Raw genomic sequence first — 23,514 nt, 5'->3', positions numbered from 1 at the left:
CATGCTGTATTAGCCCAGGAGCTTTGTGGCTCTGGCTGTGCAGGTGGGGGGGGGGGGGGGGGGGGGTTTCCAGAGGAACAGGGTGTTGAGAGGAAGTTGTTGTAAAGAGAAGTGGAGTCATGTGACGCTCTCTAAACTTCTCTGAGCATGCAGAGGGAAAGTATGGCTCTCACTTCTGTTTGGTTCCTCACCACCATTTTCACTCTTGTGCATTTAACACCATTGATCGCACTCGAAGGTAAGTTAACACTCGTGAAGTGTGTTGATTGTTTTATATTCACTTGTTCTCGTTAAATGCAAAATGTCACAGACAGTTAAAGGAGGTCAGTTCAAAGCTGTGTTGCTTCGTGTCTCCAGCACTAACAGATGCTAGGATATTAATAGCTGCAACAATAGGTGTGCGTGTGTGTCTGTGTGTGTGAGAGAGAGCATGTGTGTGTGTGTGTTCCAGGTTATTCATTTTGTGGAGACCAAATTCTGTTTACACATCACTTTATGGGGACTTGTCTTCCTTATTGAGACAAAAATCAAGTCCCCATAACATCAATCGGTGTGTGTGTGTGTGTGTGTGTGTTAACTCATGGTTAGCGTGGATTAAAACTGAAATTGTTTAATATAGTAAATTCCTACTCTAAAAACAGAGTATTTAATATAATATCCCCTGATTTGTAGAGCACACAAAATAATTACCATTAAATGAAGATAGCGCAGAACCAGTACTGAGGTGTACTGAGTGAATGTACGTTATATAACTCTACTATAGATAATCACAACTTCAGGGCAAAGTGTGGATTATTAGGCTGCTTCATTCACTATTGGCTTCATTCTGTGTCCTGTCAGAAGAACATCGCTTCAAAGAGTGGATGTTTCAGGTGAAGTTATTTAAAATTTACATTAATCAGTCTTAATAAATGTATTTAATTTTGAATGTTTCCATAACAGCTCAATCCCTTCCTTGTTATGTTGTTACTTCTTTTCGATGTGCAGCACAGCAGAGTTTACGACACTGAGGAGTTTTACCAACGGCTCCAGATATTCACAGAGAATAAGAGAATAATTGATCGTCATAATGCTGGGAATCACTCCTTCACAAGTACAGTACAGTTCCCATAATGTCTCATAATGTTTATGCTGCATAAACTTACACCACGAAAAGGAACTGCCTATTTCACAATGACGTGTGTTATAAAAGGCTGTTTATTTTCTAATGTAGTGGGCCTGAATCAATTCTCAGACATGACATTTGAGGAGTTTAGGAAGTTCTTCCTTCTGACACAGCCACAGGTATAAAACATTTAATCACGTTTTATTTTATGCAGCCTGATGTTTTACTGTATGTTTTTTATGGATTTCCATTAAAAAAGTTATGCCTCTGGTCTCTTGAAGAACTGCTCAGCCACTAAAGGGAGTCACGTCCGCAGGAGTGGTCCTGACCCTGAGTTTGTCGACTGGAGAGTGAAAGGCAACTTTGTGACTCCTGTGAAGAATCAGGTATCAAGATGTTCACATGATGTTTCTCATTAGTTACATTTATCAAATATTTTATAATATGCCAATAAGTGAGTAAATAGACAACATTCAATGATTAAAATATAACAATGGCAGCAGAAAAAACGATGGTAGAGGGTATTCTCATTTTTTAATGTTATCAAGTAATCGCATACTATAAACAAGTACTGCTCTTCTATAAATATGTAAAAGTTTGAGTGACAGATTTAAAAAAATCGATGTAGCAGACATTGAGATACAGTCCTTACTGTCAATCCTACATTTCCCATCATGCAACTGATGATATTTTGAATATATATACTCTTTACACCTGGATTGAAACACGGATGATATTATACATCTGTTTCATCATCAGTTTACCTGCATGTGTGAAGTCATAGGAGTGGCTCTTTAAAATAAATGAATTATTCTTAACTCTAACCCGTTCAGTTGTTCAGTTGTTCAGCTGTGTGTGTGTGTGTGTGTGTGTGTGTGTGTGTGTGTGTGTGTGTGTGTGTGTGTGTGTGTGTGTGTGTGTGTGTGTGTGTGTGTGTGTAGGGTCAATGTGGAAGCTGCTGGAGCTTCTCCACCACTGGCTGTTTGGAGTCAGTGAACGCTATCGCCACCGGGAAGCTCATACCTCTGGTGAAATCTGAATATTTCTCATTAATACTCAACTCAATCATCTAATGAAAAGATCTAGAGGTCATGGACAGACAATGGATTTTGTTCATTTGAATCACTTGTTGAACTGATGTAGTATCGGGCCCTCCACTTCAGTCCACTGCTCTGAAATGTACAATTTATATTGTGTGGTTCTATGTTTATTCTTTTTTTATTACTTTTGTATAGAAACATAAAATAGTTCTTTAATCTCCATTTCAGTCTGAGCAGCAGTTGATAGACTGTGCCCAAGACTTCCACAATTATGGCTGCCTCGGGTAAGTCAGATGTTAACAGGTTTTACACTTACAGCAACAACTTACATATAAGACATTATAACTTATAAGAATATTTCTGTATAAGATTTTAACCAGTGGCACAAACTGATGGCTCTTCAGAGAAATAACAAAACCACCTGGTTTATTTCAGTGGCCTCCCCAGTCAGGCGTTTGAGTACATCAGATACAGTAAAGGTCTCATGACAGAGGAGGACTATCCCTACAAAGGCCATGTATTCAATTTTCTAGAGGAAAGTCTAATTTAAATTTTTCTTTCTTTCTTTGAACTCTTGATAAATACATTTCTTACTTCCTGTTTTTAGGGTGACAGCTGCCATTTTGACCCTGCACGTGCAGCTGCTTTTGTTCAGGACGTTGTCAACATAACAAGTGTGAGTTTAGATGTGAACCTACATTGTGCGAAACACTGTACAAGAGTCCTCTAAGGCAGAGGTCTTCAACAGGGGGTCCGCGACCCCTAGGGGGTCCGCGGAGGTACTGCAGGGGGGTCGCGACATTTTTGGTTGATTAGACAATTTTTTAAATTTTTTAAATTTTAAATTCTTTTTTCCAACCAATTTTTTTCTCCACAAATTTAAATGTCTTTAAATATACATTAACATGAATCCAACATATTGTAGCGAACGGATAAATGGAGGCAGAAGACGTTATCTTTCCGTCAGCAATGCACACATTCAGCGACACACAATAATAAAAACATGAACCTGTGTATTATTTGAATAGCTTAGTATTGAATGCACAATAACAGGGTAGCTATTTGTATACATGGCACTAGGCCCAGTTTAATATAAAACACAATTTTATACAATATATATAGTAGGGGGTCCCTGCTCCATCTCTCCATCAGTTTGGTGGTCCTTGGCCTGAAAAACGTTGAAGACCCCTGCTCTAAGGGATCACTGATACCACATCTTACTGTTCATCCGTATGTTCAAATTCCTGCATGTCTCTCCATCCACAGTATGATGAAAAAGCCATGGTTGATGCTGTGGCCTGGCTCAACCCCGTGACCTTCAGCTTTGATGCCACCAGCGACTTTATGCATTACAAAGACGGCGTCTACACCAGGTGAGACGAGGAGAAACACTCACTCTAACCGCGAGTCCTCTCTAAACTCAGAACACCGTGAAATCGAATCAAGGTGCGATGTTTTGGAACTGATGGAGACAAATGAGAAACGTTTTTGATTGTTTAGATTTGATTCATTTGGGCTCAGCTCTGTTTCATGAAGATATCTACACAACAAATGTTTGCGCAGGCATGATGTAACATGCAACTGAGGGAGAAGAAGACATGTATTATATTGATCCAAAAGCGTGTGTGTTGTCTGTCTAGCACCCAGTGTAAGAGCACGGCTGACCGGGTGAATCATGCCGTCCTGGCTGTGGGATACGGCGCTGAGGAGAACAGCATGCCATATTGGATTGTGAAGAACTCTTGGGGCACAGACTGGGGGAAGGACGGGTAAATATAGTGTTTGTGTGTATTTCATTGGGCTGACTTGTTATTGCTTTCAAGGACTATGAAGAGCTTTGTTTTTTTTATTCCATCAGATATTTTTTGATCGAGCGAGGACGAAACATGTGTGGACTGGCTGTGTGCTCCTCCTACCCTCTGTCTTCAACCTGATGGGAAGTTGGTCGATTGTGTTTTTGAATATTTCCTGAAGAATTGATGGAAACTTATGACTCAACACAGAAGAGAAAAACTTCAAGACAATTGCAAGGGGACAGAAATGCGTCAGGCTCAGGTGGTTCAACTGTAATTTGGCAAACTTTTTTCCCTCAGTCTGTTTCACAAAGATCAATCTGATTTCCTCACAACACTGACATGACTGTTAGAAGAAGTTGTCAGATTGGTCACTATTGACATTTGTGTTCTCTCTGGGTTACTTTGTTTCTCACACACATTAAAGATTTGTTCTCTCTCATGTTGCGTGCTTCCTGTTGATGTTACATTACAATGTATTTGTGTTTGTGGGAGGATTCAGTGCTGTAAATCGCTCATGGAGAAAATGCATTTAATCATACTCAAACCTTTAAGGCATGTTTCAACATATTTAAGACTCATAATGGTGCTGGTACAGTTTTAAGGCCAAAATAATTAAATAAAAATACAGTGTAGTAATGCAAATAGAATAAAATAAAGGAAAACAGAAGCATCATTAAGTCCAGGCACAAAAAGAAGTTTCAGGATTTTTGTCCGTCATGTAATTCTTGAACTTTTGCCTAACTCTGCCAGAAGATGGCGACATCGCTCTCCTCGGCTCTGTGGAAGCAGGCGCAGGAAGTTAAAGTTGAGCTGTCAATCAAATTTCCAAGGCGTTCATTGGCTGCAAACAGGGGAGACCGACCCCTCATTCCTGTGACGTATAAACTTCCAACCAATGAGCTGCTGCGGTTCTGTTTCACAACCCAGAGGGGGAGGGACTTGTTACCACACATTTGGAGCGTGTGGCGCCAACGGAGCTCCGTGATCAGCTGAGAGCTTCGAACTGGGACCTGCTCGTATTAGTGAAGAGGAACAAGCTTTTCTGACTCAATAACAATATGTCGACAACACGAGCTAAACGTAAAGCTGTTGTGAAGGTTTCAATGGTGAGTTTATAACTCTTTTAATGTTTCCTACGGTGGCCCTGAGAGCTCAACGCACTGCAACTTAAGAAAACACATACAAGTGGACAAAACACAAGCAAAGTAAGAAAAGATCTTCATCAATTTCACAACACAACACAACACATTACAGAAACGCGCAGCAAATACAGAAACGCTATTACATTACAGAAACGAAATTACATTACAGAAAACGGCGGAGTGTGCTGTCTGGGAACGCACACACGCTCCTGGTATTTCATGATGGCCTGATACGTTTTTGTGTCTCCTGTGGCAGCAAGTGTCCATCACTTTTAGCTGTCCTCTGGAAACACTTCCGTTGTCGTTTTCTGTAATGTAGTTTCGTTTCTGTAATGTAATTGCGTTTCTGTATTTGCTGCGCATTTCTGTATTTACTGCGCGTTTCTGTGTTGTGTTGTGAAATTGATGAAGATGTTTTCTTACTTTGCTTGTGTTTTGTCCACTTGCATGTGTTTTCTTAAGTTGCAGTGCGTTGAGCTCTCAGGGCCACCGTAGTGTGTTGTGAGTCTCTATAAAAGTTGTACTTGTTAGTAGTTTAGCAGGTAGGTTGTTGTTTGACTCCTGTGGATCTCCAGGATTCAGTCCGACGATCCTCTCGAGCTGTTCGGGCTCCTGAACGTCTTCAGGACTCTCCTGATCTAACAACAGCGGACACAGCCAACAAGAAGCGGGTGAGGTGACACCGACCAAACACGTAGAGACAGGAACGTGTCATCTGTTTGGCTTTTTGTTAATATGGCCACGTTTTCATGGCAGAAAACCAAAGGACGCAATGATGAGAACATTCAGAATAAGACGCAGGACCCGAAGGAGGAGGAGGAGAAAAGTAGTGAGCGTCTGTCGGTAAGTGTGAACCCTGCACTATTGATCATACTCACGTTTCTGAAAGTATGTACAGAACACAAGTGTCTTTGTGTCCCGCAGAGTGGACATGAGGGACTGTCTGTGTATGAACTGGAGCGACTGGAGAACATCAGACAGAACCAGGCCTTCCTGTCCTCCATCCACCTATTCCAGGTAGATACACAGGAGCTGGACTCAGTGACGCAACATGTTCGTGTCTCAATAAACATGAGAACAAAATCCAGCTTTGATATAAGATGGGAGATCTGTTATTACTGACACTGAGAGTCTCATTCTAACATAACTTCACTCCCAGAGCAGTTTCCACTAACCATACAGACTGTTGCATTATGTGAAAACTATTTCAAGTATGTTTATTTTATGTTTTTTTAGAAAAAGGTTTCCCTTGATAATTTTTAGTACCATATATGTATATATCCAAGCACTGATTCTGTATTCACATGGTACACACTTTCAATTTTTCTTTTCACTTTCACTTTTTTCTTACTAATTATATTGTTTTAGTCTATTGTACTCTATTGTTCTTTAATACTGTTACTGCAGTATTGGAGCAAGCTAGCTCAGGAATTTCTTTGGAGATTGATACTTTATCTCATATCACCAAGCCCCTCCCTTCTTCAAGCTGTGTTAAAAAGGAGGCCTTTCATCAGCCTACAGTATTAATGGCAGAATGCTGCCTGTTGTTTAAGCTTTTTGCATTTTCAGTGAAGTGAGGTCGTCTTAACAGTTGTGTGCAAAATTGATAAGATGTGGCTGTTTGTGTATTTTGTTCGGATGGATACACTGATTTTTTTTTTACAGCCATCTTGTGACACTGTCACATCCTGTCACTGAACAGATAGGATGTGTATTAACTGTTCATGTCTTTGTCTAAAGGCCACTAAAGAGCTCAAGCAGTTGTCCCGACCAAAAGCATCGCAGAGGCGTCTCATGAGGTATCTAAGGACGACTGATAGTTACTGCAGAGCTCTTAATTGTTTTTTGGTGGGGTTGCATGTATGGTGAGCTGTAAAAACTGGAAGTCACAAGGCATTTTAATAATAGTAGTGACGAGTAAGAAATGTACACATTGTTGAAAGCAAAATTCTTCTTGACCAAAATGGTAATCTCACAGATTTGATCATTTATGTATTAAGTAAAAATGTTGCTGCATCCTCTTAAATATTGGGATTTGTTTTTTCTCCTTAAATGAACTTAATACCACTGAGCGTTGATCATTTGTTTTTGTTTTTTGACAGATTAACTTCAGTCTATTTGTTAGTTTCAAACATTAAAGATCAGATTCTAAGTCAGAAAAATATCTTGATTGTTTGTGGCAGGTCAAACACTGCTGCAAAAGAAGTGCTGCCCCCTCGCAAATCCCTTCGTCTCCAAAACAAAGATGCAGAGATCCTGACACTTCCCCCTGAACCCAGAGGACCACTGATCTATGAAGAGGTAAAGCCACATATAAATAACCATTGAGACGTAGAGAATTATCCCTCAATTCATACTGCTCCACTGCTGCCTGCCTGTCTGTCTGGCATCTCTTTGCTTTTGTTGCTCACTAGTGTACTTGTTTTAAAGTCTCGGCAACTTAAGAAGCCTGCTGGTCCTCTGCCCATGGATCCACTCAACATGGAGGAGGGAAGCAAGCTGCCCTCACAACTTCTTAAGATCTGCTCAGAGGTAGGAGACCAACAACCACAGGAAAAACAAACAGCAATTTGTCACTTTGGTAATGAAGTGATACAACTAAGTTTATATTACAGCAAAGGCTGTTTTAGTTTTTCTCACCAATTTGAAACTTCCTCCCTGTAAATAGTTAATACATACAGTGCTGTTAATCTGTGATACATCCAATTGTTGTTTAGTTCTGCTGCTTATGAAGTAATTAAATGTTAACATTGCTTTTCTTTTCATAGAACTCAACGAAAGAAAGAGAAGTTGAGCTTGATCTAAAAAAGTATGTTTTTTTAATTTTGGTTCTCAATTTCAGCTAATCACTCATTTGTTAAAGAAATGACTGCTCCACTTCTGGCACCATATCTTTTTGAGTTGTATATTGATAAGTTTGTTTACAAACTGTCATAACTCTATCTCGGTGTGTTGATGTAGTTACGGCTCGACTCTGAAGCAAATGAAGATTACCGAGGAGAGAGTGGCCAAAGTGGTGAAGGATCGAATCTTCTCTGCTGCGTTCCACCCCTGCAGCAGCAGCCTGCTGATGGCCGCAGGAGACAAGTGGGGGAAAGTTGGCCTCTGGAAGTTGGTAGGTTTTATTTTTATGCTCTGATGTTGAAGATGGACATTTGATCACTAGAGGGCAGCATGCATGCTCAAATACAGCCTCCTATCAATAGGCCTTGACTGTTGAACCTGCACAGTGAGAACAGCGTTTTGAAATTAAACACACACAACACATGGATTTCCTGGATTTTAAATGTCCCAACTCTTCGATATTGTTTTATGTAATCTACATTTTGTGCACGTCTATATTCCGTATAGGGTGCTGATTGGGGAGATGATGGCGTGCTGGTCTTTGCTCCTCACACTCGTCCAGTTGGCTGTATGGCATTCTCCAGGGCGCATGCCACCCAGCTGCTGAGTCTCAGCTATGACGGGTCTTTTCGCTGTATGGATATAGAGAAAGGAGTCTTTGACGACGTGAGATAATTCTGTTTAAAGAAATTATTTATCTTTTAAAGGGGACATAGCATGCCCATTTTACCACAAGTTGATATGGTTCCTTGGGGTCTTAATGAAATGTCTGTAACATACTTTGGTCAAAATACCACAAGGATCATTTAAAACAGCACCCTTTTTACCCTGTCTAAAACAGCCCTCCACAGAGTGACCTGTTTTGAGTGCCTGTTCCTTTAAATGCTAATGAGCCAGCTCCCCCCTCCCCCCTCTCCCCCCATGATTTTAAACGATATAAATTACATATTTTATGATATAAATTATCAAATATGCATCCCATACTTTGTATTCCCCTTCTGTTGTTCTGGAGTTTTAATTTTCCCAATCACATAATTAAATGTCCCCCTCTGCCCATCCACTACAAGCACACAAGCAGATAGACAGAGAAAGAGAGGGGTGGGGGGGGCTATGAAGACCATCATTTACCCCCGAACCCCGATATTCAACGGGTACAACAACAAGCGGAGAAAGCAGAATCGCGGGCTGACCTTACAGTGCCTTGCATAAGTATTCACCCCCCTTGGACTTTTTCCCATTATGTACTGTTACTAACTGGAATTCAAATAGACTTAAATAAACTTTTTCCCGTTTGATCAACAAAACATGCATAGTACTTTGGAGGTGCAAAATAAATTTTATTGTGACACAAACAATAATGAGAACAAAAAAGTTGACATCTGTTGGGTGCATAAGTATTCACCCCCCTGTGTCAATACTTGGTAGAACCCCCTTTCGCTGCAATTACAGCTGCAAGTCTTTTGGGGTATGTCTCTACCAGCTTTGCACATCTAGAGATGGAAAGGTTTGTCCATTCTTCTTGGCAAAAAAGATGAAGCTCAGTCAGATTGGATGGAGACCGTCTGTGAACCGCAATCTTCAAGTCTTGCCATAGATTCTCTATTGGATTGAGGTCTGGGCTTTGACTGGGCCATTTTAAGACATTAACATTCTTTAATCCAAACCATTCCTTTGTAGCTCTGGCTGTATGTTTAGGGTCATTGTCCTGCTGGAAGATGAACCTCCGCCCCAGTCTCAAGTCTTTTGCAGACTGCATCAGATTTTCTTCAAGGATTTCCCTGTATTTGGCTCCATCCATCTTTCCCTCTATTCTGACCAGTTTCCCTGTACCTGCTGAAGAGAAGCATCCCCACAGCATGATGCTACCACCACCATATTTCACTGTTGGGATGGTGTGCTCAGGGTGATGGGCAGTGTTGGGTTTTCGCCACACATAGCGTTTTGCATTGAGGCCAAAAAGTTCAATTTTGGTCTCATCTGACCAGAGCACCTTCTTCCACATGTTTGCTGTGTCTCCCACATGGCTTCTGGCAAACTCCAAACGGGATTTTTTATGGATCCCTTTCAACAATGGCTTTCTTCTTGCCACTCTTCCATAAAGGCCAGATTTGTGGAGTAGACGACTAATAGTTGTCCTGTGGACAGATTCTCCCACCTCAGCTGTGGATCTCTGCAACTCCTCCAGAGTAACCATGGGCCTCCTGGTTGCTTCTCTGATTAATTTTCTCCTTGTCCGACTCTTCAGTTTGGGTGGACGGCCTCCTCTTGGTAGGTTTGCGGTTGTGCTATATTCTTTCCATTTTCTTATGATGGATTTTATGGTGCTCAGAGAGATGTTCAAAGCTCTGGATATTTTTTTATAACCTAACCCTGCTTCATATTTCTCCACAACTTTATCCCTGACCTGTTTGGTGAGCTCCTTGGTCTTCATGATGCTGTTTGTTCAGTAATGATCTCCAACAAACTCTGAGTCCGTCACAGAACAGGTGTATTTATACTGAGATTAAATTGCAGACAGGTGGACCCTATTTACTAATTATGTGACTTGCAAATGTGACTTGTGAATGCAATTGGTCGCACCAGATCTTTGTTAGGGGTTTCACAGTAAAGGGGGTGAATACATATGCACTCAACACTTTTCAGATTTTTATTTGTAAATAATTGTGAAATCCATGTAATATTTCCCCCCACTTCCAAATGATGCACTATTTTGTGTTGGTCCATTACATAAACTCACGATGAAATAAATTTTAATCTGTGGTTATACCATGACAAAATGTAGAAAAGTCCAAAGGGGGTGAATACTTATGCAAGGCACTGTATATATACAGTCTATGGGGCTGACCAGCGCGGAGAAATGCACGTCCCGTGTGAACAGCCAGACGGCTGCGCGCTTGAGAACGGCGCTGCGCTGCCTGGCAGCCTCGCTACATCCGGTGTAAACCCGACGTAACGAGTGGGGGGGCTCTGTGTGTTTGTGCCAGTGTTACAGTAGCGCTGAACACTGCGGAAGTCTTCCACACTGCTGGCTGTGTGGCGTTGACACAAATTCCAGCTCACGCATGGGAGAGCGAGCGGTCGCGCCCGAGCAACTGCTACAGCCTCCCAGTCCCAACGATCCAGACAAATGCCACATGTGAGTGAATCGCGGGCTGACCAGCGGAGAAATGCTCGTCCCGTGTGAACAGCCAGGCGGCTGCGTGCTTGGGAACGGCGCTGCGCTGCCTCGCTGCGTCCGGTGTAAACCCGGCGTAACGAGTGTGTGTGTGGGGGGGGGGGGATGAGGTGGGGGGTGGGCCAAGGCCATGTAGGGAGACTTCCAGTGCCTTGTTACGACACAAAACCCAGGAAGCTCATTCGAGTCACTCAAGCATGACGTTTCTGACTTAGAGGAATCATAACAAAACGCGTGAGTGTTTTTTGGGTTGGTAGACATGCCAGATACCCACATTAACGTGTAGAAGCACTAACAAAGTGGAATTTGCATGCTATGTCCCCTTTAAATAAATATTGTAGAAGTTGTAAAGTAAACTGATTGAATGCAACATTTTCTGGAGATAAAAATAATAAGATAATCTGTGCAGCACTTTTAGTCTAAAGTTGAGCGATTAACATTAGATGTGTGTCTGTGTGTTTATTGTTCCAGGTGTATGACATTAAAAATGGCCTGAAAACCTTTGACTTCATGTCTCATGACTGTTTGACACTAGTCGTCGGGAACTGGTATGGAGATGTTGCCATCATTGACAGGCGCACCCCAGGGTAACACATTATGGAAGTTTTTAAACTCTTTCCATGATGTTGAGGAATAGCAGTATGGATTAACTTCAAATATGAATATAATGATGAGTACTGGTGATTTCTTTCTCTGCAGAAACTCCCATGAGTCCGTCCACTCACTGGACCGAAAGAGCCTGCGTTGTGTCAGTGTCCACCCTGTGCAGAAGCACTACTTTGCCGTGGCAGAAAGCAAGTATGGCTGAATATGGACTTTAATGACATTTTGAATTTAAAATCTTCTGTCAGTCTGTTGTTTCTGATGTTGATGTTTTAATCTTGTCTACAGGATAGTGAGTATTTACGACAGCAGATGCCTGAAGCAAACAAAATGCCAGGCAGTCTCCCAGCTGCACGGCCACTCTTTGAGCATATCCAGCGCTTATTTCTCCCCTCACACGGGGAACAGAGTTCTCACTTCCTGTATGGATAACCACATAAGGTGCAGCCACCTCAGCACTTTGAAAAATTGTGTTGTATTTGCTGGTCAATTTTTCTATCCCAGCTCAATTTGTCCTCTTTTTTTTTTTTTTCACAGAATATATGACACATCTGCAATGGCCACACAATCTCCCTTGTTGACAAAGATCGAGTACGTTTGAACTTGGAACAGTTGTTAATTCACCTACTTCATGCTATGTCCTGTTCTTTTTCTTTTCTGTGTTTTCATACCTGTGTAACCTCAACTTGCTGACAACCTGTCCTCTCAATTTTCAGACATGACATGCACACGGGCCGCTGGCTGAGCAAACTATCAGCAGTGTGGGACCCCAAACAGGAAGAGTGCTTTGTCGTGGGCAGCATGTTGAGGCCTCGCAGGGTACAGGTGTTCCACGAAAGTGGGCGGCTTCAGCACTCATTCAGTGACAATGACAACCTTACCACAGTGCTGTCCGTCACTGCTCTCCACCCCACTAGGAACGCCCTCCTGGGGGCCAACTCATCAGGCCGCCTGCACGTCTTCTCTGACTGAGACCAAAACATGTTTGACCATCACCTTCAGTTGCCTTTCTCTGACGTTCTCTGAAGCAACAAGGTTTTCCTCAGGGTTGTTTTCCACTTTAATTCAACACTCTGCCTCAAAACATGTTCTTAATGATGCCTCTGCCAGTGTTAATAATGGAGAGGATGTGTTAATCCTGTTACAGTGATTGTACAACAGCCACAAAAAGCTCAGTTTTGTTCCAGATGTGTCAGATTTACAGCTGTACTTCCCGCTAACAGCTGTTTATCTTCCTTCCTCTCCCTACTCCTGAGGAGACTCGGTCCCTTTGAGATCACGTCTCCTGAACTTTTCAATCCTCATGTGATTCTGCTGTTTTTTTTGTTTTGTTGATGTTGACTAACCAGCTCATAAAGTTTTATTTAATGTCACACACGTGATCTGTCATTCACTGTATGTAGCCTCTAAAAATACATCAGTTACTTCAGTTTTATGATTTAACTTGATACAGATCAGTGTGGGTTTTAGTAACCAGTTAAGTTGGGTAACTAATTCAATTCAGTTGGATTCAACATAATGTGAAAAAGCAATGAAAAATGTACCGACACTGAAGGCAGTTTTTTCTGTTCTCATATTTGTTACTAGTTACACTTAAACAGGTCTCCACAATCCAAACAATTTCTAATCTCTTAAGTCGATGGTGTTAAATTCATGTTTTGTTACGTTACTTTTGAAGCAGAAATAATAAATATACAAAGTTTTTATACTTAACGTTTAAAAAATGTTCTCGGTTCGTCTCTGCAGTGGTACTATCGTCGGCTCCTGAAGATGGCAGCATTGTAACATAAACCGTCTGTGTGTGTGTTCCTGCACTAATTGCTTAGTGAGGACCATTTTAAGCTGAGACCCAATAGAGCCGCTCCTCTCTTCTTCAAAGGGCTGTTTTAGGGTGAAGACTTGGGTTTAGGTTTATGGATAGAATTAGGTTTAAGTTATGGTTAGGCATTTAGTTTGGATGGTTTGGGAGAGAACAGGGACACAGAGAGAAAGAAAGAACAGGGACACAGAAAAGCCTCAGAAGGAACTATGTCATGCTGTCGATCATTTACCTCTGTGAATTCAACATTGAACCTGTAGCCACAGTGACTGCTGGATGTCAAGAATAGATTATATTTATTCATAAATCGAGGACACCAGTATTCAGTCAGTGGTGGAAAGAAGCAGCCTTGTTGGAGGTAATAAATGCAGACCACATGCTTACAGAGACATTTCCATGTGTGGGACCATGGTACAGGGAGCAGTCTGACAGTAAGACCACATCTGAGACATTATTCCTGTTCACATTATTCGGTAAAGCTACAAGCAACCAAAGTTGCCTGCCATCCGAGCTCTCACCCTTTTTTAAATGTGTGGTTCAGGGGATCTGAAACAGTCAAAGCAATACAAAAAGATAAAACTACATTGCACAAAGAAAGAGTCAGGTAGTTGAGTATGCTACTTATGCTGTTTTTGAAATGGCTAAAAATACAAACTGCTTTGCTTTCACTGGCGAAACCTGATTGGAATCATGTGAAAATGATTTACTGTCATGTGTTGAGTTCATTTACATGTATTTTCACACAATTCATCTGTTTCTATAAAACAAGTCTAAAGAGGGCAGATCTAGGATTAGGCAATGACCAAACAGGATTTACATGAAAAGTTTCTTTTTAGAACAATTGATACTTTGCAGAAAAATATCTGTGCACCACAGAGCATCACCCAACATTGTTCCCTTCACACATACATTTACAGGCTGTTCCAGCTTCTCAACAAGATTCAAGACATTTTTCACGTCCGGCAGACAGAGACAAACAGTGGTTTGCAATTCATTATTATTGGTTTTCATTATTACATTATCTCTCATTTATTATTTCATTTATTGCTCAAATTATGCTGTATTATTCTCATACACATGGACATAAAATGAGACTTTCAAATTAAAGTTCTTTCACTTAAATTAAAAACCACAGAGCACCATCTTAAATAAAAGCAAATACAGTTTGAAGTTTGACAATCACCTGCAAAATATGGTTTTCTATTAAATATAAATATATCAGTCAATAATTCCTATTACCCACATCCAACTCTGCACCAAAAAGGAAAAGAAATAGAGAAAAATAAATTTTAATATTTCTGCTCATTTCATCATTGCTGAATTAGAAGATTTCAGTACTGTACAAAAATAACGTTTAATAATAACACACAGACTTTCTCATAGTATTGTTTTCATATAACGTTTAGCCTGTGGAGGTTTTTTAGATTAGAATATTATTACTGTAACTTTCCAAAACCGCCCCTGGACGTACTGAACCCTGCAGCCAATCACAACCCAAAACCTCTCCTCATGTTGCATGAATAATAAATCCATATTCTTGGTAATCTGAATTACCACCGACACATACATATACCTACACACTGTATATCCTGATGAAGCAGCCACAGGTTTGTTGAAGTTAACGGTCACAAACTGACTTGTGGTTTTCCAGTATGCTGTTGGTCGCTCTGGGCTGTAGGCTAACATGTGAAGCAACAGAATAAGGCTGGAGAAACACGGCAGACTATCAGAGTTCCCATCTGTTGACACAAACAGACAACAGAGGTTTCTTTGGTAGGTACGACGATGAAGATTGAAGTAAACATGACTTATCTTAGGCTCTCTTGTTAGGCGGGTGCAGGGCTGAAAACCGTATATCCACACTTGAAAAATAACTCTTCAAAGTCCATTAAATGTCACTGTGAGGAAGTCTGTGCTAACCAGACATCAGTTTGTACAAAAACATGATTTAAATAAATTCTGTCTTTGCAGAGGACTGTATACATTTAAACACATCAGGCTAAACTCAAATGGAACATGGGTCTTGAATTAAAAAATAATTAAAACTAGTACAATTGGCTCTTAACTCTCTACTGTGGTAAAATAGTTGTAATCTGAGCAGTTACAAAGGTCAAACAAGGTCAGATTAACCATAATGGAAAAATATTTCATATTAACAGTACAGCACATCAAGATTAACTCCTTCTACGGAATCATAGAGCTAACCAAACACTTCACTATCACTACAGTGCTAGCTCACATAGTTCCATCCCTTTTACAACTACTGTAAAAGTAACTACGGCAAAGTGACAACTGCTCCTTAAACACACGTTTGATTGTAGTTATTATCATTATTTGGCTGCTACTTAATAAAATCAGGAAACCTACCATTTCTGTTACTTCTATACTTACAAAGACTTATTTAATGATTGTTGGACAATGAAAGTGTATTGGTGATCTGAACAAAATTAAGTCTTAACATGAGCAAACTGTTAACACACGTCTCACAAATTAAGCCACGATTTTTATTTCAAAAAATTATACGAGGCTTCTAACAGGGCAGCATCGTAGACTGTATACAAAGATGGACGACATGACAGCTGCCAAAAGTGAAGCCAAATCCTCTTGATAGCCCCCTAGTGGCTGGCTGCAGTACATGCCATGAACCCCACCTCGTCCATGTTAGTGGATGGGACATGGACTAAAGTAAAAAGTCAAAGTACGCGTCAATATGATTTTAGGTCGATCTTATCATACTGTAGTGTGTTCAACTGCTCATTTCCCCCTGTAAGTTTAGTTTAAATTAGGGTTGGGTACTGAAATGCCACCATTCTCTACTTGGTCGGTACCTACCACCAATTTCAGTGCCTGAGCTTAGTACTGAAATAGTTGCCCTGCTTACAGGCAACGTGCAAGTTGTCATTACACTTAACTCTGGTGGCAACACACTCTTACATGGCTCTGGCAGCAAGTAATGTTAGCTTACAGTTAGCTAGTAGTAACCTCAAACTTGAGTCGACACAACAACAAAATGCCTAAAGATAAACGGTGACGCAGAAGGATTCCGACAGTGGGACATGCAGCGAATTTTGTGTAAAGGAAGGAAGCACCTGGCGACGCATGGGGTACATTAGAAATAAAATGTGCCTTTGGCAGCATTTTTCTGCCTGACCACATCTGGGTTTTGTACTTATTTATACTTGTATATTCATGTTAGGTATCGTTTAAACTCTTAACATGTTTAACATGTCTCCTAATATGTTAAATTTAAACTTCAAATTTGCAAAAGCCATGCTTATCCTCAACTGTCATTTTTTAAGAAAAAAGTGTCAGTTATTTGATGGAATTAAAACAGGGGAAACATCATGACTGACAGCTGAGACTTACTCGTGATTAGTCGGGCATGTGTATTAGCTGGACATTGATACCACAGCTCCACACCACAATAGTTACGCCGCAGACTCTGGGTCCAAATTATGCCAAAAGTGCAAGATGGCAGCAACCGTATCCAAGATATTTTGGCTTCCTTTTTTTCACAACAGGAAGAAATGGAGACACATCATCCATCTTTATATTCAGTCTATGGGAAGCACCGAAATCTCTCCAGGGTCAAATAGCTACTGCAAATAAATTTCATATGGCAGATGTGTGGTTGTTTACCACATCAGAAGAATTCAGGAAAGTTGTCAATTACTTTGAAATATGTTAAATTATCTTTGTTCTACACAGCAGATTCCACACATCTGTCTAAAAATTATATGGAAAAAAATATAATATCAGCAAATATTATTTTACTCGATCTACATTCGCTAAGTGCTGCTCAGATTTGCTCACACTTTCTTTAACATCCCCCCAAACACACACACACACACATACAACCCAGGTTCCTGTTACAACTCCAAACAGCAGTTATTAGTCTTAGAAGTGACTATAACAACATTTAATCATCACAAATGTTGTTGTTGGCTTTGAAATGATGTGACGAAACGAGCTAGACCGCACCCTCGTCCCATCGCCTTCTCTCAAAACTTTAAAGACAACAAAACGTGCAGCTCAACAAAATGCACACCCCAACACATCAAATTCTGCCTAACAATAATGTCACAACACATAAATTATACAAAAATAAAGGCAACTGTTATCGGTGGTTGATTAGGTGAAGTCTGTCAGACTTGCTTGTCCCTTTCAGTGTTTAAATTAAACCCTGTTGCTGTGACTTTGTGTAAAAATGATAAGAATAAATAATTTCCCAAAAATATGATTTACTTTCCTCGCAGTGATGGTCGAACAAGGCTAGTCAAGGGACAGTCCATGGCTCTGTGACAGGAACTCCTTCCTGGGTAAAAGCTGAGTCCATGTTGGGAACAGGGCTGCCACATTTGTCCTTTTCCCTCCTCTCACCGTCTCTCCTGACCGGCCTCTGTCAGTCTGTGGTACGTGTCCTATCTCAGTGGAGGCCTGTGTTGTGTCATTCAGTCTCTGCATCCTTCAGTTCGCCTCACTGGCTGACAAGGAAACCTCCCATCCAACGTAACTTACAGGCGAACCAGCGCCGCAGAGGGCAGAAGTATTCAAAGTGGAACTGCTGGAATTCAGGTGTCTTGCGGATGTCTCTCAGGAAGGCTATGTCCAGGTCGGACTCAGTCAGCATGATGAGGAGCAGCAGCAGAGCGAACAGCAATCCTATGGTGACCAGAAATAGACGTAACACGCTCAGGACAAATTTGTTCAGCTCCTCGACGTCGCTGGGTGGTGACGGCCTGCTCCTGACCATTCGCAACGCTCTCCTGCCAGGCCCGAACTCTGCCGCCTGCTCTTTCTTTGATACTCCTGCCTTTGCCTCCTGCTCCTCGTCCTTGCTGCAGGTAGATCCGTTGAGGTTACGAGCCAATGGCATCTCTGCGCCGTGTTCAGCCACAGGTGTGGGCAGCATGCTGTCTGAGGGGCTGTAGGCCTCGTCGGAGATGACTGCTGATGTGCTTGCCTCGCTGCCGTCTATCAGCTGGCGCCGGGAGTACATGAAGGAGTCACCGTGGGAGACAGAGCGCACAGGCGTAGAGTGGGCGCTGTCTCGAAGGGACTCCAAACCTGAAAACCAACAGCAGAGGGTTCATGATAGATTATCTGACATGACTCTGATACCAAAGTGGAAATAAATGAGTTTAAAGATTATCTCCTCCCTCACACACGAAGGAAACCAACCGTACCATAAAAGAATGGCACTCAGTAGAAAATATACCTCCACCAAGGCCTGACAGTCCTCTTCCATTCATTCACACCTTATAACTAAGCGAACAAAACAATGCAGATCATAAAATCCTTATTGCCATCGCTTTTCATCAAGATCCATTTATTATTCTCCAGGAAATCGATGAAAATTACAAAAGAGCCAAAAGAGTAAAAAAGTGAAAAAAAAAGATTCCTTGATTTGCCCGTTTTCCAGATCCACGCCAAATTTGAATGGATTCTTTCCTGATCCATGTCTCATCCTTTCTACAAGTTTCGTGGAAATCCGTTCAGTAGTTTTTGTGTCATCCTGCAGAGAAACCAACAGACCCTCCAACGCAAAGGGGTGAAAACACAACCTCCTTTAAGCATTTGAAGGAAATCGAGTCCCACAATTTTTTGGGAATGTATTGAAACCTCATCTAATCTAATCTCAAATTTATTACTGGAACAAATTCACCACAGCACCTTTTTTTTCTGATATTAGACTCTGTCTGTGCACGTCAAACCATAGTTTACTTTTCCATTTTCTATTCAGTAACCTCGAAGAGCATGTCCCTGTTTTTGAAGCCACTTAAAAAACATTTTCACTTTTCATTTAATTATTTCCAAAGTGAAATTCATTCAGCCCTTTTGATTCAGAGGCAGGTTTGCTGCACTGCCAGAACATCAGGAACACTGTGTTCACTGTGCCAACATTTATTTTTCGTATATATGGCCAAAGGGGAAGAAGGATTTAGTTTTAAATGACTAACTTGTCATTGCCTATTCTTAAGAAACAGATCCAATTGTCCCGTCATGTAATGAAATACTCAACTCTGACCCTAAAGTAAACAGGAAACAGATCAACGACCTCTGAGAACATTTTCTATACATTCACTTGATCCTAATCTTCTCGCTGTAATCACAACATATATCACCTCAAGAAACTTTACATAGCCAGATCAAGACCGTACATATTTCCATCTTATTGTATAGTTCCATAATTTGACGTGATACTAAGGGAACACCATAGGAACAAACCTTTGAAATGTACTATTTGAAATCTTTGAATCACTGTTTCCCTATTTTGAACAGAGACAGTTTTCCCAGCTGCTCTTTTCAATCCTATCCATAACCATTCATAGCTGTTTACCTGCTGGCTGGCAGCCTTGGAGCTGGGGTGGGACAGTGAGCCTGGAAGGGGTCCTGGAGCTCTGTCCCACTCCAGGGTCCGAGCCTGAGCTCAAGGATCCCCCAGGGAGAGCAGGGACGATCGGTAGGACCCCCAGGGCCTTGCCCAGGAGCCGGGGTCCCATAGACAGCACGCGCACCGTCACATCTCGGTAACAATGGTTGATCATGCGCAGGTGAACGTTCACCTTGGTCTTGATCCGGATCAGACACTTCACCATGGTGCAAAAGGAGCAACAAACACCTGCGGAACCTTAGCTGCCTTCCAACTCACTGCTCTTTTATTCTCTTCTTTATCTCTGTCTTACAACTGTTTCTCTGCTCGTTCCTCCCACCGCCTCACCACAACCGTGTCGGCAGGCAGCCAGGCTAAGCAGCACCCCCTCCTCCCATAGGCAGGCCGACAGCCATAGAGACACAGAGAGACGGACAGAGACTGAAAGACAAGGCACAGGAATGTGTTCCACTTGGGCCACAGTTCACCTCGTGCCCCCCCCTGCTGTCAGCTGTGACACACACAGCATGGCCGCTGACAGCAGGAGCTATTTTCAGCCAGAGATAATATTACCAGTGGACATACCAGCACAGACAGAGCAACCGGACAAAACACAGGGGTTCCTGCTCTCTGTGTCAATGACAAGAGGGGCCACTGTGACTAAATACCCATTTTTATCTTATTGTAAACATACTAAAAGTTCATTTGGTTTTATTCAGGCTATTAAACAAACAGCAAACTGACTCACAGAGGCAGCGCTGGTAAAAGGTTAATAGCCTGTTGGAGGAAAGAGGGTAGAATAAGTGCCCTTTGTAAACTGACAGCATGACTTTCTCATGTCAAAATAATGCCTGAGGCCACAGGCTGACGGGCGCTCCTCAGCTTGTGTGTGTGTGTGTGTGTGTGTGTGTGTGTGTGTGTGTGTGTGTGTGTGTGTGTGTGTGTGTGTGTGTTTCAGAAAGCAACACTACCAAGAGAGAAGGAGGGAGAAAAAAGTTTCAGATTTTGTGAGTTAATACCCGAGAAATATTTGCACTGTAGGTGTTAAATCCACTGCAGATCAAATCACATAGAAGAAAAAGGTGATTCCCCGACACTGCTGCACGTGTACCATGGGGGGGGGGGGGGGGGGGGGGGCACTCCAGCAGTTGCCAGGGGGTACGATAACACACACCAAAGGCAACAGTCAAACAAGATCCTCACAGTGCACTGATGGCTCCCAGCAAATTGAATTCAATATCCGTTTCTTTAGTTTTTACCAATGCCTGGTAAATACAATTTGCTGGGAGCCATCAGTGTAGTGTTTGTCTGACTTTTATTTAAAAAAATAAATAAGAAATCCACATGTTAAGTCAGCTGTAACACCTGAGCTCTAGATAATGCAATTGAGAGTGAGAGAATTTTAAACAAGGAGAAGAGCCCAGGGCCTCAGCCAAGAGCCTGGGTCCCAGAGACAACATGTAGGCTAAACCTTCACATCTCAATAACAGTGGTTTATCAATGGTTAAGAAATCTAACAGCAGCGGCGTTCAGTCAGGACAAGCAACCGTCTCAGCTAGTTTAATTAGAAGGGATACTGTTTCTAATCAATTAGAACAAAGTGTGATATCACTCCTCGTATCTCAGAACAGCTTTCTGTCCCATACAGGATCTTACAATCTACTGCCCACCTGTGGCAGCAGCAGGCTATTGTCTCTGGAGACGAGCTTGACTGCCAGTCTTGTGTCTGCCATTTCTGCCATTTTCGTGGGCGTGGCTGTGTCCTGTTGACTGAAGCTGGGGCTTTTCAAGCAGAGGACTTTTGCACATGTGCGTTGTGGATAGTTCTGGGATCTTAACGGGTGACTATAGGTTTAGCTACAGATGCATGTGCTTGACAAGCTGCCATTAGTTATGATACAGTACGGACATTATTACACATGTGCGGATATGTGTGGAAACTGTACTCACACATTACAAAATGACTTCCTCAGCGTTACGATGCCATGCTTTTTGAATGTTCAACCAGACTTAAGTATTTATCTACTCTTGTATCTGTGTGTGTATGGTGTGTGTGTGTGCGTGTGTGCTCTACCTTCCATGATGGAGATGTGCACAGCTCTACGTCGGGTCCTGGGTACACTGGTCAAACGAGGGCCGTGGGTGATGGACGGACAGCTCCTACTTGGTACCATACCGGCCCTAAATAACAGAAACACGTGCACGTGGGACTCTTGGAAACACCAAGAGGGTTTGAAATGTATGAAGAATTCCTTACAAATATGAAGATTGACTTACCTGTGGATCTCAGGAGGGTCTCTTTTAATTTTGGCACTTTGTTCCATTACTTCCTTTGCAACTTTTCCACTGAGAAAACAAAGAAACTCTTGATCAAACAGATTTATACAAAACAATCAATTCAACACCCAGAATATTTTCACAGTTCTGGGAAAACTTATACAGAAAGCTGTCAGTATGTAAACATGTAGTATTTCTGATGATAGAGTTCAATGATAGAGTCCTATCTGTGTGTGTTTGATACCTGTATCTGAAGCGACTCCCCTTGAAGAAGAGATTACTACTGGACACAGTTCGGACTTGACTCGACTTCTCCAGCCTGTGAGTGAATGGGGAGAGAAATCATGAATTCAATCATAAACTGGAACAAAGTTAAAACCTCTCAGAAGTCAATGTTCGCAGGTCGAGCAACTCACTTGAAGAAGGCCTGATTCTCGACTCCACACTTCCACAGATGCTTACAGGCCTCAGGTGTCGGTGCAAAGTAAGTCAGTATGATCTTCTTATCCTGCAACAAGTCCAGCACATGAACCCATATGTATAATACATGTGTTTGACTGAACTAAATATTAAGACACTTTTCTGATACCGATGGATGTTAAGATTATTTTAATTAAAGCTCCTAAATCCTTCATCAAATTGACATTTCCTCCATGTAAAGAGAAAATGTCTGTAGTTGTCCCTGACATTTAAACTCTCAGACTTACTGAGCTCTTGGATACAAGGAATAATCACCCTTAAGAATTTGCAGAATATACAGTATATTAACCAACTCTCACACTCTGCTTTAACACACAGCTAACACACATTTTGTCCAATCATTTCCTAGTTACCTCTGTATAAAGCACAGATTACTTTAGCTCCCAGCGACAGTGTCTCCGTGCATTAAACAAGGACACAGTCATTTAACTTCCTGAGCTCCACAGGCCAGAAAAGGCAGCAATTTAATAATGCATGCACGCCTACCTCCTTCTGATTTGCATATATGTGGAATGTCTTTGCTTCGAACTTGAGTTTGGTCACCTCCTCCCTGAGATAGAAGAAGAAAATTATGACAGATGGAAACAAAGTCAAATAAAAAGAAAGACAGAAGATGAAGGAGGAGCAGAAACAAAATCAAAGAGGGCAGCGGAGGCAGAGGGGGAAGAGAGAGAAGGGCGCAACAGTGAGTGGAGAAAAGGTGCTAAAATATTCATTTTGGCTGGAGGCACATTAATAAACCCAACAGTCGTTCATTTCAGAGGAGAAAAGTCTAGACACATTGATTAAAGAATATTACAAGAATTACAAATTACAAGAATAACCTGCAAGAGATGAAAAAACAGATTTCTACAAGAACA

The 23,514-nt window shown here is 41.7% G+C and overlaps 3 protein-coding genes and 1 long non-coding RNA gene across 8 annotated transcripts in view; 2 read left to right on the top strand and 2 right to left on the bottom strand.

Annotated features, from left to right (window-relative positions):
* The first annotated feature begins 104 nt into the window (after nucleotides 1–104).
* On the top strand, nucleotides 105–23,245 carry ctsh (cathepsin H). 4 transcript variants are annotated; one of them, XM_034573445.1, is made up of 14 exons: nucleotides 105–238; nucleotides 841–872; nucleotides 988–1,093; nucleotides 1,214–1,284; nucleotides 1,387–1,491; nucleotides 2,047–2,133; nucleotides 2,374–2,429; nucleotides 2,581–2,662; nucleotides 2,753–2,821; nucleotides 3,412–3,518; nucleotides 3,786–3,914; nucleotides 4,004–4,067; nucleotides 4,232–4,242; nucleotides 23,226–23,245. In XM_034573445.1, coding segments are annotated over exons 1-14 (1,011 nt in total). In that variant the 5' UTR covers nucleotides 105–147; the 3' UTR covers nucleotides 23,227–23,245. The 4 variants fall into 4 exon arrangements, 3 of the variants coding, with proteins under 3 accessions (XP_034429336.1, XP_034429326.1, XP_034429346.1); XM_034573435.1 differs by lacking the exon at nucleotides 4,232–4,242 and having other exon boundaries at nucleotides 4,004–4,089; nucleotides 23,233–23,245; XM_034573455.1 differs by lacking the exon at nucleotides 4,232–4,242 and having other exon boundaries at nucleotides 132–238; nucleotides 844–872; nucleotides 4,004–4,089; nucleotides 23,233–23,245.
* On the bottom strand, nucleotides 4,107–4,379 carry LOC117754551. Its single transcript, XR_004612464.1, has 2 exons — nucleotides 4,249–4,379; nucleotides 4,107–4,209 (listed from the first exon to the last, which is right to left on the bottom strand). It is a non-coding gene; the product is annotated as an uncharacterized LOC117754551 (long non-coding RNA).
* wdr76 (WD repeat domain 76) lies at nucleotides 4,889–13,033 on the top strand. The gene is made up of 15 exons (XM_034573423.1): nucleotides 4,889–5,052; nucleotides 5,640–5,754; nucleotides 5,840–5,926; nucleotides 6,008–6,100; nucleotides 6,824–6,882; nucleotides 7,267–7,384; nucleotides 7,514–7,615; nucleotides 7,852–7,892; nucleotides 8,045–8,198; nucleotides 8,435–8,593; nucleotides 11,574–11,689; nucleotides 11,802–11,900; nucleotides 11,994–12,146; nucleotides 12,243–12,296; nucleotides 12,422–13,033. The coding sequence occupies exons 1-15, from the start codon at nucleotides 5,000–5,002 to the stop codon at nucleotides 12,675–12,677; spliced, it is 1,659 nt and encodes a 552-aa protein (XP_034429314.1). The 5' UTR covers nucleotides 4,889–4,999; the 3' UTR covers nucleotides 12,678–13,033.
* frmd5 (FERM domain containing 5) overlaps nucleotides 16,559–23,514 on the bottom strand; it is a 64,817-nt gene continuing 57,861 nt past the window's right edge. Inside the window, exons 9-15 of one of the 2 annotated variants that reach the window (XM_034573422.1) lie at nucleotides 23,141–23,204; nucleotides 22,591–22,682; nucleotides 22,419–22,493; nucleotides 22,175–22,243; nucleotides 21,972–22,078; nucleotides 17,990–18,591; nucleotides 16,559–17,949 (exon numbers count right to left, since the gene is read on the bottom strand). In XM_034573422.1, coding sequence (XP_034429313.1) covers nucleotides 18,002–18,591; nucleotides 21,972–22,078; nucleotides 22,175–22,243; nucleotides 22,419–22,493; nucleotides 22,591–22,682; nucleotides 23,141–23,204 — 997 coding nt within the window. In that variant the 3' untranslated portion in view covers nucleotides 16,559–17,949; nucleotides 17,990–18,001. Of the gene's footprint in view, nucleotides 18,592–21,971; nucleotides 22,079–22,174; nucleotides 22,244–22,418; nucleotides 22,494–22,590; nucleotides 22,683–23,140; nucleotides 23,205–23,514 lie in introns of both variants that reach the window. The other variant, XM_034573415.1, reaches the window with a different exon arrangement.

This window comes from Hippoglossus hippoglossus, chromosome 3, assembly GCF_009819705.1.
Source record: "Hippoglossus hippoglossus isolate fHipHip1 chromosome 3, fHipHip1.pri, whole genome shotgun sequence".
Taxonomy (NCBI): Eukaryota; Metazoa; Chordata; class Actinopteri; order Pleuronectiformes; family Pleuronectidae; genus Hippoglossus; species Hippoglossus hippoglossus.
The sequence above is the reverse complement of the archived record's forward strand: the minus strand, read 5'-3'. Positions and strand labels throughout refer to the sequence as shown.

Bases quoted from the DNA above. Each gene is read 5' to 3' on its own strand.
- wdr76 (XM_034573423.1), top strand. From the start codon at position 5,000: ATGTCGACAACACGAGCTAAACGTAAAGCTGTTGTGAAGGTTTCAATG. The intron at 11,901-11,993 runs GTATGGCTGAAT...TCTTGTCTACAG, and splicing joins TTTGCCGTGGCAGAAAGCAA to GATAGTGAGTATTTACGACA. The intron at 12,297-12,421 runs GTACGTTTGAAC...CTCAATTTTCAG, and splicing joins CCCTTGTTGACAAAGATCGA to ACATGACATGCACACGGGCC.
- ctsh (XM_034573445.1), top strand. From the start codon at position 148: ATGCAGAGGGAAAGTATGGCTCTCACTTCTGTTTGGTTCCTCACCACC. The intron at 873-987 runs GTGAAGTTATTT...TTCGATGTGCAG, and splicing joins TCAAAGAGTGGATGTTTCAG to CACAGCAGAGTTTACGACAC. The intron at 1,285-1,386 runs GTATAAAACATT...GGTCTCTTGAAG, and splicing joins TCCTTCTGACACAGCCACAG to AACTGCTCAGCCACTAAAGG.